Source organism: Kogia breviceps, chromosome 17, assembly GCF_026419965.1.
Source record: "Kogia breviceps isolate mKogBre1 chromosome 17, mKogBre1 haplotype 1, whole genome shotgun sequence".
NCBI classification, from domain to species: Eukaryota; Metazoa; Chordata; class Mammalia; order Artiodactyla; family Physeteridae; genus Kogia; species Kogia breviceps.
Window position 1 is genome coordinate 46,047,247 of NC_081326.1, and position 16,992 is coordinate 46,064,238.

The 16,992-nt window shown below is 37.9% G+C and overlaps 1 protein-coding gene across 5 annotated transcripts in view; it reads left to right on the forward strand.

Moving 5' to 3' along the window:
* Positions 1-16,992, forward strand: part of ATP6V1C1 (ATPase H+ transporting V1 subunit C1) — a 103,492-nt gene that overhangs the window by 69,519 nt on the left and 16,981 nt on the right. For 3 of the 5 annotated variants that reach the window (XM_067018129.1, XM_059043138.2, XM_059043136.2), the window contains 3 exons: positions 12,525-12,695; positions 14,182-14,249; positions 15,989-16,074. In XM_067018129.1, the coding sequence (XP_066874230.1) occupies positions 12,564-12,695; positions 14,182-14,249; positions 15,989-16,074 (286 nt within the window). In that variant the 5' untranslated portion in view covers positions 12,525-12,563. Of the gene's footprint in view, positions 1-12,025; positions 12,101-12,524; positions 12,696-14,181; positions 14,250-15,988; positions 16,075-16,992 lie in introns of all 5 variants that reach the window. The other 2 variants (XM_059043137.2, XM_067018128.1) reach the window with 1 other exon arrangement.

Genomic DNA, 16,992 nt, shown 5'->3' on the forward strand with positions numbered 1-16,992 from the left:
AACAGCTTCAAAGGGATTTGGCAGCGGTAGTCAGTGCTTTAAAAACTGCTTTTCTGTTAGCTTGGGTGAAGCGGTTCAGTTTACAGTTCAGCTGGAGGAGATAATGAGCAACAAGGTGGGCAAAAGGTGCTCAGCTTGTCAATCACGGTTCTTTGGCAACAAGCAAGTCTCAAATTGTGCTGAAGACGGAGCCTCGGGTTTGTGTCTCAGACTCTTTTGGTGTATCTTGCAGGGACTAGATAAAATCTAAAGAAACAGTACTCGGGATCTGACTAAAGTAAATGCTGAGAGCTAGGTGGTTAGTGTAATACTGCTTTTAGAACTGGGCAGGAAATGATCATTTTTATTTTTTGGCATATTCGTCTTAAGAGCCTTATTTACATTAGTTTTCTCTACCTAAAAAGAAACGTTTGGGCTTCAAAAATTTGATTCTGTCATTATTTCCACAGCTTGTGAAATAGTTGCATTGGCTAAAGAGCCAAGCTGGTATGCCAAAATAAACCTTTGCCAAAGGATCTTCTTGTGGTCCAGTCCCTAAGCGGTCAGTCTTCCTTTTGCACGTGAGCCTGCTTAGGTGTTGCTGCAGTTTTGACCACATACCTCCTAGCTGAATTTTATTCTTGTACATATTCTGATCTATGTGCTGGAGTAAACCTTTTTCACCCTTTGGATGTGGAATTTTATACCATTTTAGTTATAAACTAATTCATGTTCGGTTCACATTTCACTGATGTTTTGAAGACATAGTAGAAACCATTAGCATGGTGGCCTTGGAAAGATAGCTCAGGCAGTGAAGCAGGGCAGTCTAAAATTTCCCTTTGACAAGAGTGAACCTTGGAACTAGAAAAATTCAAACTGTATTCTTGATAATGAAGCAAAATCCTGTTCCAAATGTTTAGCAAATCTGCTATACATTTATTGAGTTCCAAGAGGAGCCCTGTGGGCAGTGGAGGAGATGTGCTTTGGTTACATCATAGGATAGAAGATGGAGCTTTAGCTCTGTACTTGAAAATAAAATGCAGGTAAATGCAAAAATGGTGTTTTATAGAAAGAGATTGATGTATCTTTTAAGATATTTTAAGCTAACTATCCATGAATAGGAAGTTATTTATAAATTAAGCTGGTTAACAGGTGGATTGACTTTACCATGAAAGGGTTTTTTTTGTGAACCAGCCTATAGTTTAGTGTTTCTCAGTGGGTGCTTTTGGCATTTTGGACAGGACTGTCCCTTGTTTGGTCCCCATACGCTAAATGGTGGTAGTGGCCCCCACGCTGGGACAACCTAAAATGCTCCCAGACATTTCCAAACTCCTCCTGGTGGAGAGAGGTACCATTTGGTTGTGAAACACCCCATGTGGTGCCATCCTTTATTTATTGGACACATATCTGAGTGCTTGTTAGTGACAGGCCCTCTACTAGATGGTGGGGATATAGAGGTTAAGAGCAGTGTTTTAATAAACTAGCAAGTAAAATGTATGTAGTCACTAGCTCTGTGGCCTTGGGCAAGAAATTTCATTAACTGTTCTCATCTGCAAGTGGGGTTGGTGATACCATCTTCTTTGAAGGAATCAACTACAAAATTGCTTAGCATATTGAAGTGCTAATCACATAGCACATATTCAGTAAGTGGTTTGTCATTACCAGGAAACGGGATCTCAAGCTTACTTGAGTGATGAATTGGGGGCGACAAGCTTGTTTTAGATCTTTGGCTTGTTGAATTTCAGGCTAGAATACATTGTCTTAGAGATAGCATCACCTTCTAGTGGAAAACATGGTGTTGTGGTCCAGTCACTGTTATAAAATAACAGCCTGAACGAGAAGGGAAGTAACGTTTTGGGAGCCATGAGTGTAGAATCAGGGAGTTGCCTGGCATGGAAGGAATTGTTTGCTCCCTGGGTCAATGCTGAGTTGCCTGTGGCAGAGAGAAAGTCTCTGGGCCCTCAGAAGGTTCTGATGATTCCTTTAGTAATGGGGGTACAGTGCCCTCCTTGCCTATCGATTCAGCTTGCTTTAGCAGAAATTGCAAGAGATTTTTATCATTGTGTTATGAGTTGTTACCTTTCTAGCTGGTTTCAGTTTTTATGATGAGCATCTGTGCCTAAGTAAGGCTTGGTTCTTACACATTTATTTCTAGCCAACTGTAAAATAAAAAGATGGCAGTTGTTTATAAAACACATTAAAGATTAAATTCTTTCATATTTCAGTATATTTATGGTATGAAATTCAGGTAATTCTTAAAAGGATTATAGAGCATTTATAGGTACTGTTGCAGTTGAAAACAAAACAACACAAAAGTTAAGATTTATTTAAAGAAGGTGTGTGTCCTGATAATTTAAAAATTTCCTTCTGTATGAATCACAAAGTCTCTCTTGGAAGGTAAAATCCCCCATTGTTGTTGGAAACTTTTAAAACAAGTTTTATTGTGAGCAAGTCCCTCCCACAATCCCAGTTAAGATGCTTCTGTTTTGAAGGCTAGAATTTTAACATTCAGAGAGGAAACAGTTATTCTTACTCTTTATTTGTATGGTGTTAAAAATTTCTAGGGGAAGGATGTAGCAACTTTTTAAGATGAATGGATTGTGGTAAATGTTTTGCACTGATCAATTCTGTTAAAAGTTGATGTGTCACAATTGGAAGGCTATGTGATATTTCACTGATATCCGAGGTATGCCTTCTTGTGCTTGTTGAAATAAGTCACTTTAGTAAACAACTTGGTATTTTCAAGGACTGAAAAAGGAAGTTGTTTTGCATTTAGACCACGTTCAGCCTTTATTGAGAAATTTAATTTACCGTTAAAGGTGGTTGCATTTCAGAGACTAAAATATTGGTTCCTTGAAAGCGTTAAAAGGACTTAAGTATTGGAGCACTTATAGGGGTGCTGTACTGTTTTCTGTGGTTTCCCCTATCCTGGGTCAGGCTCATACCTTCATTTACAAAAGAAATGCTAGTAGCTGTTTGGGTTAATTATCCCCACCTTTTGTGTTGTTGTGATAGTTACTACTTTATTCTTTTTATTTTACATTCAAATCCTTGCGGTAGGGAAATAATCCACCGCCTTTAAATTCTCATAAGTGGGTGATACAGTAATGAAATAAACAGTCTTAGAGCTTTGGACCCAGGATTTCCTTTCTTCTCTCTTTTCCTTCCTTCCATTTTGAAAAAGAGTTGTTACTGCTTTAAAAACAAAACAATACATATTGCAGTCACACAAGATAGAAGTGTCTAAAAAATTTGACTAGTGTTTCTCTTGTGCCTCCAGTGGATTCTGCCTTGATTTTTTTTTTATCTTGTCATCTGCATTGTTTTCCTCCTACCTTTCCCTGTACACACAGACCTACCTACTCATAGAGACCTACACACACATACACACCCGCACACACAAGTATAAGCTCCTTGAAGACAGGGAGTAAGTACATTTTGTTGTGCTTCTTACCACAGTTCTGGGAGCTTACCACAGTTCTGGGCATTTAAGCACCTAAAACATTTGATGAATGATATGACCCTAACTTGAAAGCAGTTACAGTCAAACAGATATTTGGGCAAAAAACCCCCCGTAAAATAGATGTCTGCTTTAATGCAGTCTATTACATGGATTTCAGTGGACATGCGGGTTGAGGGAGAAATAGTTTGGGATAATATGAATGGATTTGGTGCGTGGTTGGACTTGATTGGGGAAATCATTTTGTTAAGAGAATTTTGAGTTGGTTGAAATAGGAGAGAGGTTGCTTTCTGCAAAATGGACTGATGAGCAGAGGCAAGTAAGAAAGAGACTACAGGCAGGCCTGAGGTGAAGATGGATAAAGGGAGGTCAGAACATTGTGAAGATAAGGCAGAAAAACTCAGACAAAGGACATTAGTAGTGATGACTGTGAAGAATGGGAGATTTGAATTTTATTTCTGAACAGAAGCAGGACTAGGGGCATATGTTTTTGTGAGTAACTCAGCCTCCCATCACCTAGAGCAATGTTTTTAGTGCTGGAAAAGTTTTTCAAGAAGTTTTGGGGGGCTTCCCTGCTGGCGCAGTGGTTGGGAGTCCGCCTGCCGATGCGGGGGACACGGGTTCGTGCCCCGGTCCAGGAAGATCCCACATGCCACAGAGCAGCTGGGCCCGTGAGCCGTGGCTGCTGAGCCTGCGCGTCCGGAGCCTGTGCTCCGCAACGGGAGAGGCCACAACAGTGAGAGGCCCGCGTACCGAAAAAAAAAAAAAAAAGTTTTGGGAATGAATCCGGATTCTAACACTGTGGTCACAAAACCACCTATTTGTATGAAGGGCATTAAAATCCTCTATGTTCTGTCCTTCATAAATGAAATAAAATTGTGTATTTCTTGAGCAAAGCAGTAGTTTACCCAGATTTCATATTGTTCTGTACTTGATTTCATATGTCATATTGCTTTTCACTTTTAAAGTTTGTAAGCTGCCATAGAAAGCATGCAAAAAGTGGATTCATGTATTTAAGGTTTCTGAACTCCATAGAACAAAAAATCATTCCTGTATTATAGAACTAACAATACTGCGTGATTCTTGATAATGATGGTATGACATTTAGCCATCTTATTAAGGAATATTTGCCATTTCTTGTCACATTTACTGTATAACTCACTATATAATCATGGAAATTCCTCTTTTACTATAGTGGTTCTGAAACCTGTCCGATCATCTGATTTACTTGAGGGACTTAACAAGAAAATAGGAAAAAAAAAAAAAAAGAGTCCTGGGTCTTAGCCAGTATCAATTCATGGAATATAGGAGCAAAAAAGGATCCTGGATGTGGTAATCCAGTCCTCTCATTTTACACATGAAATTTACGCAGTGATATGCAGAATTGGGATTAGATTTCAAGTCTTCATATTCTCAGTGCAGTGCTGTGGCCGTTACACTATGCTTCCTGAAGTTGGCATTTAGGTTCTTTCTGACTGAAATTCCCAGTGAGATAAAAAGGCTGTTTACCAACATTGATCTCATACTTCAGACACAGCTACTACTAACCAGCTTTACTAACCAGCTTTACCTTTATCTTTTGTATTTATTTCCAGGGTTCTTTGTTGCCATGCCATTTAACGGTCTCTAAACTTTTCAGTGTTTTCAAGTGTGAGGATATTGCCCCACTTTTTTTTTTAAATGAAGTGTGTGGGGTTTTTCTGGCATTTACATGTAGTAATTCATTAATAAAAAAATTAGGAAACAGGAATACGCAGAAAGAATGAAAATGAACATTCATAATCCACTCCCAAGATATAATCTTTAATGGTTTTTTTAAACAATTTAATGTTTATACCTATATATAGTCTTCTTTCTTAAAGCTGTGTCAACGTTTTTATGGCTTTTGATTAACATTGACAAGCTGCCTTCTAGAAATTGTTCCTTTTTAAAAAAGTTACAGAACTTTTTTGAGTTATCCTGTGATATATAATTATTTTAGATTGAGGAAATATTAATGATGGCAAGTTATTATGTCTTTATTAATGCTTTTAAATGAATTTATATTTTATCAATCATGAGAGCATGCTATACATTTGCAAAATTAATGACACATATGTGTGGGACATTTATTCAAGCTACATCTGTCCTTTTTTTTAAGCGGAAATGAACATTTCTCCACCTTAACTGCCAAAGCAGTCCTCTATTCTTCCCACACATAGTATTATTACAGTCTTTCAGCCTAGACTTGTTATATTTCTCATGTTCATTGTTGTTAATCCTGTTTTCTATTAAATGTTAAAGCATGGGGCTGAGGGGCTGGGAGGTTGTGGTCGAATCCCTAGCAAAACCAAGAACTCAGGAACAATACATACAGCAAAACTAGAGGAGACTTCAACTTCTGGCCACCATGGAATAACTGGTACCGTACTTGCTTTCCCACAGTAAACAACTAGAAAATTGGATAAAATATATGAAAAAACTGCTTCCAGTTATTGGACAACAGAGGTAATATAGGAACCAAGAGACAGGAAACAGATGAAATGAGCTCTGTAATCCCTCTGGCTTTCTGCCTGGAGTCACTCTGTGGACCATGGTTTAGAGGAGACCAAGCAGAGCATGTTGGTCTTGCTGAGTTGAGGAGACTTGGAGTTGGGGAAGGCTTATCTGGCTAGAATTCCCCCCGTTGGATAGGCTGACAGGAGGGAGCTAGACAGAAAACCCACCATCTGTAAAGGAGTCTTTCTGTAGGAGGCCCGGCAAAGAATGACTAGAGAGCTTTAGACAGTTGCCAGAGCTCATGGGGCTGGAAGGCATATGAATACCTTATTGAATCCCAGGGGCATCCCATGGAATCCCCAGATGGTTAGATCTTAGTAGAAAGGCTACATTAGCCCTAGAGTAAAGCTTTAGACTTAGCCTGACAAAGTATAAAAACAAGCCTTGAAGCATGCTAAAGCTCAAGTAAGGTAACCGTCAGAAAGCACAACATTCTTGAAGAAAACAAAATCCAGTGATCAACAGTTTAATGTTGTGAATTGTAAATATGCTCAGTGATTTAACAGAAAACATGAACATAATGAGGAAAGAGAAGTTTTAAAAGATGGAATTTATAAAGGTGAAAAATGCATCTAAAGGGAGAAATTCACTTCATGAGACAAATAGATTACTTTAAAGACAAATAGATTACTTTAAAGAAAAAGTCAGCCAGCTAAAAGATGTAGCAAGAAAGTATCCAAACTGAAGCCCAGAGAGGAAAACAATTTTAGAGTGAATGGAAGCTCAGTGACCTGTGGGACAATATCAGGTGGTTTAATATACATGCCATTTTTTGTCTCAAAAAAAAGGGTAAGAGAAGCAGGAAAGAAATTTTAATAAAATAATGGATGAATGTTGAAAACCATAAACACAGATTCAGGAATCTCTCTGAACTACAAACAGGATAAATCCTTGTGACTCTGGGGTAGGCAGATTTTTCTTATGTCAGAACTCATATATTATAAAAGAAAAAGTCAGTAAACTGGACATCAGAATTGAAAACTTCTACTCAAAAGCACCATTAAGAAAGGGCAAGACACGAGAAAATACGTAAGAAATACACACACACACACACACCTCTCAAATTGTATCAGGATCATACAAAAAATTCCTACAACTCAGTAAGATCAATGCAGTTTTTTAAAAAATTGGGCACAAGATTTGAATAGAAATTTCACAAAAGAAGATATACAAATGGTTGATAAGAACGTGAAAAGATCCTGAACTTTGTAGTCATGTGGAAATGTGAGATTCTCCTGCAACCCCCTGGAATGGCTGAAAATAAAAAGGCTGACAGCACTAAGTGTTGGTGGGCATGTGAAACAACTGGAACTGTGTATCTTGCTAATGAGAATATAAAATATTACATCTACTTTGGAAAACAGTTCGGTGGCGTCTTATAAAGTTAAATATATGCTAATCATTCACCTCAGAAATTCCACTTCTAGATGGTTATCCAAGAGAAATGAATGTGTATTTTCACAAAAACTTTGTAGAGGAATATTCATAGCACCTTTATTGTTAATGGCCCCAAACCAGTAACCATCCAAATGTCTATCAACAGGTGAATGGATAAGCAAACCATTGTACGTTCATGTCATAGAACACTAAGCAATAAAACAGAATGAACTGCTACTGATACACAGGCCGTAGACAAATATCACAGACATGCTGAGCAAAAGAAGCCAGATACAAAAGAATACGCAGTGTGCACTTCCATTTACAATGAAGTTCTAGATCGAGCCAAATGAATCTATAGTGTGACCAGAAAGCAGATTGGCATCTGCCCAGGGCCAGCAGTAGGGTAGGGATTGACTGGGCCTTGGTGTGAGGGAAGGCTTTGGGAAGACAGAAATGTTCTTAATCTTGATTTTGGTGGTGGTTATACAGGTGTGTATGTTTGTCAAAAACTCATCAAATTGTACTCTTGTAATGGGTGCATTTTACTGTATATAAATTATATTTCACTGAAATTGACTTTTAAAAAAATATAGAGGAAGTGAAGGGAGCGAACCAATTATAAGCCAGCTATTTCAACTTTATTATCTTACTTAATCTTCACAGTTACTTATTCATTCAGGAATATTCAAACAAATACTTTTTGAGGTTCTACATACCAGCCTCTGTACCAGGTACTGAGAGTACGGTTGTGAGCAAAAGCTATCATGGTTTCCACCTACCCTAATGCGCAGTTTACTTGGTAGAAAGACATCAATAAAAAGTTTTGCTCAGGGAAATACTTAAAAGGTGCTGTGAGAGTATATAATACATTCATCCTTAGCATGTAATATATGCACTCATATATGACATGATACATATTGTAATATATATTTCATATAATGTATGAGGCATCTTCTGTGCCTTGGTTTCTTCATTTGTAACTACTATTCATGCAATATACCAAATGAGTTAATCCATGTAAAGTGTTTTGGCTGGTGCTGGTAGGTAGGAAGTGCACAATAAGTATTGGCTGCTATCTTGATGACATTTGACAATTCTATTGATAGTTGTCTAATGTTGCAGGTGTACTAACTATGCTAACTCAGGGAATACTGGAGTAGGACCAGGTTTTGGGGAAGCCATGAGGAGTTTGACTAGAAATGTTGGGTTTTTTTTGGAGACATCCAGATGGAGATGTCTTGTAGTCAGCTGTGGAGACTTGTTGGGTACAGCTCTAGATGCAGCAGAGGAGCCTAGGCTGGAGATACAGTTTGGAATAGTGTTCAGCATCTAGACTGGAATTGCCTTGAGTGTAAATAAGATCATCAAGAGAGCAACTATATACACACATATAACAGAGGGACTTAAACCTTGATCTGAGTCTTGAGGAATGCCTTTTATATCATTTTCCCTTTTGCTTAACATATGATTTGCCTATATTTATGCCTGACTTCCAATATACAAGATGAAACAAAGGGAAATAATTAGGCATAAAAACAAGTCAGTTGAAGCAGTCAGCGGAAGTGGAGGTGTCCAGACCTTGGGTGAGGTGATAACCATTGGACGCCAGATTTGACTGTCTGTGTGGCTCAGAAAGAGAAATGTGTTTAGCAACAGGGATTTCATTTTTTGACCTCCCTCCCAAATATGTTCATCTGCAAAGATAGGGTGTTTTTGGAACTGAGCGTAAATTGTACTTCAATTTCAAAGAGAAATTTTTTTATGTGACTTGTTTAAGTCACAGGATAACAATGGACAAAAAACCCCAGGGATTTTGCAGAAGACTTATTGATGGTCTTCTCATAAGCGGTTCTTACATTTATCCTTAGATACTTAAGTCGCTTGTCTTTCCCATCAGACTCCTCTTATATAGTTTGCTTTGACCAGAGGATAGAAGGATTGAGGCCATGGCTTTGCCTAAAGTACCAACAGGTTCCTTCTCAATCCCTCTCTTTTATATTTCTATATTCACCTGTGAAATAACGAAAGACAAAGGCTTAGTAATCTGCAGCTTCACTGATTTTTAATTTATATACTACTGTGAGGTTAGGATTTGTTTTCTGAAAGACTAAATTTTTTTTAAAAGCTTTAAAAAAAATTTAAGTATTTTTCTTGGCCCTTATTTTTTTTCTCTAATCAGACTTTTTGATTGGTTCAGAGTCATTGTTATAATTATTTATTCATAAAACAAGCAAGGACTTATTCATAAAGTCTCTTATTTATTCATAAAGTCCCTGCTGTTGGCAGGAATTGTATATGCTGGGGTTTTAGAGCATCAGAAAAGAAGGTATGTTTGTGGACCTTCAGGATTTCCCAGTCAGGTGGAGAGGAAAAGATGTTATGAAAAAACTGAGGCAGAATAGTGTGATAAATGCATAATAGTGGCATTTACAAGATAGTAAGTAAACAAGATATGTCCTATGTGGGACACTGGGAACAGCCTTGAGAGGCAGGATAGGTCTCTAGTTTTGTTTAGAATTACCATGACATTATTTCATTTGATCCTGATGAAAGCTCAGTAGAGTCAGGCAGGTATTTATAAATGAGGAAATATGGTCCTCTTTCTATATTTCTTGAAATCCTTTGGAAACCTGCTGGCTGAAAAAGATTTTCTAGAGCTCTAAGTGGTATGATAGTGACATCTACTGTAATAGCTCATATGGTTACAGTCTTTGAAGAAGCTGCAGTTTAGATAAGTTAACAGTATCATAAGGAAGACCTTAACAATTGATTCTGTCACCTTCCGTTTTGCAGGGAGAGGAGGTGATCTGCAGGTCATCAGATACTGTTTTTCTGGCCAGGCTGAGTACTTTGTCTGGACTTACCATCACTATTAATCCTGTGTTTAGTTTGTTGGCCATTTGAGAGAATGCAGCTCTTAGTGCAGCCTTTTTAGTAATGTTGGAAAAAATCATCTTAGAGTACAATTCTTGAGATTCATTTAATACCACCATCTGTATTTTCACCAGTTTAACCTTTCTGAGTATGTTTTTAAATCTGTAAGTGGGGGACTTCCCTGGTGGTGCAGTGGTTAAGAATCCGCTTGCCAATACAGGGAACACAGGTTCGAGCCCTGGTCTGGGAAGATCCCACATGCCGCAGAGCAACTAAGCCCGTGCACCACAGCTACTGAGACCGTGTGCCACAGCTACTGAAGCCTGCGTGCCTAGAGCTTGTGCTCTGCAACAGGAGAAGCCACTGCAACGAGAAGCCCGCTCGCTGCAACTATAGAAAGCCCACATGTAGCAATGAAGACCCAATGCAGCCAAAAATAAATAAATAAACATAAATTTATTTTAAAAAACCTATAAGTGGGGAGGATGATATGTATCTCGTAGAGGTGTTAGGAAGATAAATTGAAATAATAACGTATAAAACATTTAGAGCGGTACCTAGTATGTGGTAGATGCTCTTGAAATGGAAGTTAGAAAAAAATAAGAATATTGAATGGCATATATGTTCAGGACACTTCAATTGTGTAATGACCTGGTAGGATTACTTTATTTATTTTTAAACATTTTAAAAGAAATTATTTATTTATTTATTTATTTTTGGCTGCGTTGGGTCTTCAGTGCTATGCGCGGGCTTTTCTCTAGTCGTGGCGAGCAGGGGCCATTCTTCGTTCTGGTGCGCGGGCTTCTCATTTTGATGGCTTCTCTTGTTGTGGAGCATGGGCTCAAGGAGCACGGGCTTCAGTAGTTGTGGCACGTGGGCTCAGTAGCTGTGGCTTGTGGGCTCTAGAGTACAGGCTCAGTAGTTGTGGCTCACAGGCTCAGTTGCTCCATGGCATGTGAGATCTTCCCGGACCAGGGCTCGAACCCATGTCTCCTGCATTCGCAGGCGGATTCTTAACCACTGTGCCACCAGGGAAGCCCGGTAGGATTACTTTAATTTCAGTTGCCTTTTGAAATTATGAAAGTCCATTGCGATTAACTATAAAACTTTACATTTTAAAGGAAATTTAAATTTACAAATATTCACATTCATTATTTGATTTAAATTTAAATTTACAAATATTCACATTCATTGTTTGATTGATTATCAGGACAACTTTGTAAGATCATTATATTCTGCCTAAGACTCCAAATTTCAGGAAGAGTTAAACGAGCAGTGGTAGTAGAAAGTTTATGGTGGTTCTAATGAAAGCATATTAAAGTAGAAATAATGACACTATTATATTATGAGTTCTGTGTTTGTGTGCTTTACCTACTTAGATTCTGAGTAGATTTGGTTTTGGACTTTCTGTTTCTCTGTGCACGTGCGTGTGTGTGTGTGCGTGCATGTGTATGCGCGCATGTGTATGCGCGTGCGTGTGTCAAGGAGAGAGGGAAAAGGGGAGAGGGAGAAAGATTGTGGAAGAGGGTTGGTTGTGTCTTAATGGAACTCTGGAAAGGGAGATCCACAGCCTCTTAATTCAGATCCAATAGTGTTGTATTGTGCATCCCTCCCTGCCCCAAGTCATATTTTAAATAAGAGACTGATTTACAAGGTTGATTGGCAAGTTTTTTTTTTTTTTTTTTTGCAAATTTGTAAGCATTTGATGGCCACTAAGTATACGCTAGGGATTGAGGAGATTCCCTTCGATTGAATATGGATGAAAATTAACCACCAATTTGGCTGACCTTGTAGGATTTGCTAAGCCAGATGTGGCAAATTTATTTGGTGGCTACTGTTCAAATGCATTGATTCAATTCTTTTTCAAAGGTAAGAGTTATGCATGTTTTTTTACTTCCTATTTTGGTTTTATGTTTTAAAAATTTAAGATAAACCTATAAATTTGTGACTCTCCCACCTTCTTTTGTGGAATGAAACTATTGGTGGCTGATATTTTGGGTAGTCTCACTTCTTGACTAATTCCCATTTAATATGTTTTGTAATTTAAAAAAATTATGTACTTCATGTATTAGGTCTTTATCATCTCTTTTTCCTAGTATCATAAATAAATCACCATTTACCATTTATATGGATTTACATCCAGGTAAGTAGATTTGACTTTGCTTAGGATTGTATGCCAGTGTTGATTTATTGATAGTTTTGCAGCAGTGATAAGCTATGCTTATCACTCTGAAATAATTTAGAAACAAGTGATATTAAATGTACTTTTAGTTTGTTTTTTTTTACATTTCAGAGTCTCTCTTGATTTTGGAAGAAATATCTGGTAACCAACATGACTGAGTTCTGGCTTATATCAGCTCCTGGGGAGAAAACATGTCAGCAAACATGGGAGAAATTGCATGCGGCAACTACGAAGAACAACAATCTTGCAGTAACTTCAAAGTTCAACATTCCTGACTTAAAGGTAAAACTGTGCTGTGCAAAATCGTTCATCATGAAGGAGAGGACAGTTGTCTCTGCTTACCTTTTGGTAGAAATGAGATATCCAGGTTCCTTCAAAAGAAAACTCATCTCTAGGGATTGGCATAATTTAAAACTTATCTTGTTCTTTCTGATCTTCAGATTTTAGATATTAAGGAAATTGAGATGTTTCGAAGGAAACTACTAAAACAAAATAACATTTTTCCTAAACTTCTGTGCTGTTCTAAATTGTAATTTAAATTTTAATGAGAAATCTTATGAAAATACTCGATGTATTACTTAAATATGATTTTTAGAAGTGAAAAATCTTGGGACTGTGTATTCTTAAATATCACAGTGAATCCATTTTTCTGTTATTAAATTCATGTAATACTGATGTTGTAAATGTTTTACCATTGCACCTCTTTAATTATACTTGGCAAATCTATCCTAGTTATTTAATCTTGTTTATCTATTTAACATTTATTAAACATTAGTAATCTAGCAGCCTCTAAGTGAAGCAGGCTGCCAGTAATCGGTTGACTGAACTTTTGTAAAGAATGGAAAAGATCATGATACTTATATTTTTCTGGTTAACCAAATGAGGCAGTTACATACAACACTCATTTAAGAAATACTTAAAACCACTGGTTCTTAGTATTTTGGGACTTATGAATTCCTTTGATACACTGATATAGACTGTGGACATTTCTTCCAAAACACGCTCATTTACACATACACAGTTTTGAGTACAAATTCAATTACAGGGAGTTCCCTGGTGGTCCAGTGGTTAGGACTGTGTGCTTTCACTGCAGGGGCACGGGTTCAATCCCTGGTCAGGGAACTAAAATCCTGTGTGCCATGCAGCATGGCCAAAAATAATAATAATCATAAAGTTTCCTTTAAAAAAAAACCACCACAATTTCAGTTACAGACGCTCTGATGCACAGCTCTGGACCCCTGCTTAAGAGCTGCTCTTGTAAACCATGACTTCAAATGATCCACTGCCACTGGGCAGGACCAGCAGAGGCACAGGCCTGCTATTGTGGAATCTTCACATCTAAGTGGTGGTTGTGCCCATGAATTAGAGGATTATCTTGTATATATAAATAGCTTTGCAGTGTCTAGCAAACATTTTTTAACCACACTTGCATATTATGAAATAAAAGATGGAGAACTTAAGATTTGCAGGCCCTTCAAATCAAGATATTGTATTACCTTGTTTAAAAAAAAAACAGAATGGGGCTTCCCTGGTGGCGCAGTGGTTGAGAGTCCACCTGCCAATGCAGGGGACGCGGGTTCGTGCCCCGGTCCGAGAAGATCCCACATGCTGCGAGCGGCTGGGCCCCGTGAGCCGTGGCCGCTGAGCCTGCGCGTCCGGAGCCTGTGCTCCGCAACAGGAGAGGCTACGACAGTGAGAGGCCTGCGTATCGCAAAAACAAAAACAAAACAGGATGAAATCTCAGTAATGAAATGTTTTTTCCTTCTAGGTTGGCACACTGGACGTCTTGGTTGGCTTGTCAGATGAACTGGCTAAACTGGATGCATTTGTAGAAGGGTAATGTATTTATATGCTTAGGTTAGAGCAAAATGAGAGTTGCTATTAGGCTACCTGGTCATTGGGTTTATTATCACATGTGTATTCTGCTTATTGGAATGGTTTTAGAAAACAATGACTTCTTTTTTCTTTGTAAATCAACTTTATGAAGATACAATTAATGTGCAATAAAATACACTTGTTTGACTTGTGAAAATGGTGACTCCTTTTAATATTTTTATTGAGATATAATTTACATGCTAGGCAGGTCACCTACTTCAAGTATACAATTCGGTGATTTTTCATATATTCACAGAGTTGTGCAGCCAACACCACAATCAATTTTAGTACATTTTCATCCCCCTGCCACTATCATAAACATCCTGTTTCCATTAGTAGTTACTCCCTAACCCCCACTGCCCACTAACCTACTTTCTGACACTGTATATTTGCTTTTTGTGGACATTTTGTATAAATGGAATCATACAATACGTGGTCTCTTGTGACTGGCTTCCTTTCCTTAGTGTAATGTTTTCAAGGTTCATCCGTGTTGTAGCATGTATCAACATTTAATTTCTTTTTATTACCAAATAATATTACATTGTGTGGATATATTGCATTTTGTTAATCCATTCATCAGTTGATGGATATTAAGGTTTCCATTTTTTGGCTGATATGAATATTTGTGTACAAGTATTTGTGAGCTCATGTGTTTTCATTTCTCTTGGGTATGTACCTAGGAGTGGAATTGCTGGGTCAATGTAACTGTACTTTTAACATTTTGAAGAACTGCCAGACTGTTTTCCAAAGTGGTTGTACCAGCAGTGTACGAAGGTTCTAATTTCTCCACATTGTTGACAATACTTGTTACTATCCATCTTTTTGATTATAGCCATCCTAGTGGATATTAAAGAGAATTTCATTGTGTTTTTGATTTGCATTTCCCTGATGGCTAATAATGTGTTAAGCATCTTTTCATGTGTTTGTTAGCCATTTGTGTTTCTTTTTTGGGGAAGTGTCTGTTTGGATCCTTTGCCTGTTTTTTAATTGGCTTATTGGTCATTTGATTATTGACTTGTAAGAGTTCTTTATATATTCTAGATACAACTCTTTTATCAGATATGACTTGCAAATATTTTCTCCCATTCTGTCGGTCATCTTCACTTTCTAGATAGTGTCCTTTGAAGCATAAAACATTTAATTTTTTTTTTTTTTTTTTTTTTCGGTACACGGGCCTCTCACTGTCACAGCCTCTCCCGCTGCGGAGCACAGGCTCCGGATGCGCAGGCTCAGCGGCCATGGCTCACGGGCCCAGCCGCTTCGCGGTGTGTGGGATCTTCCCAGACGGGGGCACGAACCTGTGTCCCCTGCATCGGCAGGCAGACTCCCAACCACCGCGCCACCAGGGAAGCCCTCCCCCTTTGTTTTTGCAGTGCAGTGAAATCTGTTGCCCAGTTTTTCAGCTTATTCTCGCTAGCTTTCCACTACTTTCTTTCCAGACTTGGTAAACATATTGCATGTGGTCTCCTTAAAACTACAGTTACTCGGTTGAGTTTGACATATATAATAAGATCTTGGTGCTTTTTGTCCTTAAAACATTATTTTAGAAGTTAGGATCCATTTGTTCTATATTATACAGATAGTGTAATTGCAACAAATAGAGTCAAATTCGTGTCTTTATGTAATGTGTTCATTGTATAGCATGGAATTTAGGTGGTTTTCCTGAAAGTGATTGTTGATTTTTTTTTTTTTCTCCCAAGGGTGGTTAAGAAAGTGGCTCAGTATATGGCTGACGTATTGGAGGATAGTAAAGATAAAGTTCAGGAGAATCTGTTGGCCAATGGAGGTGAGCTAATGTTTCATGATTTACAATTGATTTCTATAAAGTGAATGACTTAAGAAGGTTTATAGGTAAGGATATTAAATGCAATAGAAAGCCATTAAAATAGAATGATTACTACTGAATTTGGTGATATTGCCAGTTACATTCTTTCTCTGAAACACAACCTCTCATAAGACAATCCTACATAATATATAATATAGTTTATGATATGGATCCTTCCCAAAGCAATATTATAAAGATTTACCTTAGTTCTTTCCAGAATCTGTTTGTCAACTCCCATTAACACCTGTGTTTCCAAGTTATGTCTCTCAGCATTGTTCCAGTTGAATACTTGTTTTCTCTAGCTTTTTGTATTTAATAGCATCCGACTGCTAAAGCCTTACAATAAAAATTACTAATTTTATTGCAGAGTAATGCCTCCTCCCTTCAGATTTGAATGTGACATTTCTTTAGTACCCATAGAATAGTCTGCCACCGACCTCTCCATAGTAAATAAACTAGTAAATATTTACTAGTAAATATACTAGTAAATAAACTAGTATTTACGTAGAGTTTGCTCTATGTAATAATGGCTTTTTATAAAGATGGTTTCAACCGCACTATTGTCGTTTATACTTGCATTTGTTGTTTTCTCCTGAAATATCACTTTAGCACTTGCTTCATTTTCAGTTAGGCTGCTCTTTAGTGATATGTCATTATAATAAGAAACAACCCTTTCCTTTCTTTCTGTCCTATATTGCCTGCTGTGATAAATAAAGGTCACTGATGTGACTTGTTAAATTAACGTCTGTCAAGTAAAGCCCTGGGGTGTCATGGGTTGGTGAGCCATGGTTCAACAGAATACCACAGGGGAAAGAGAACTAGAGAAGTCTGTTACTCACAGGTCCTGGAGGGAGGGGGGCAAGGCAGGGAGGTCAAGGC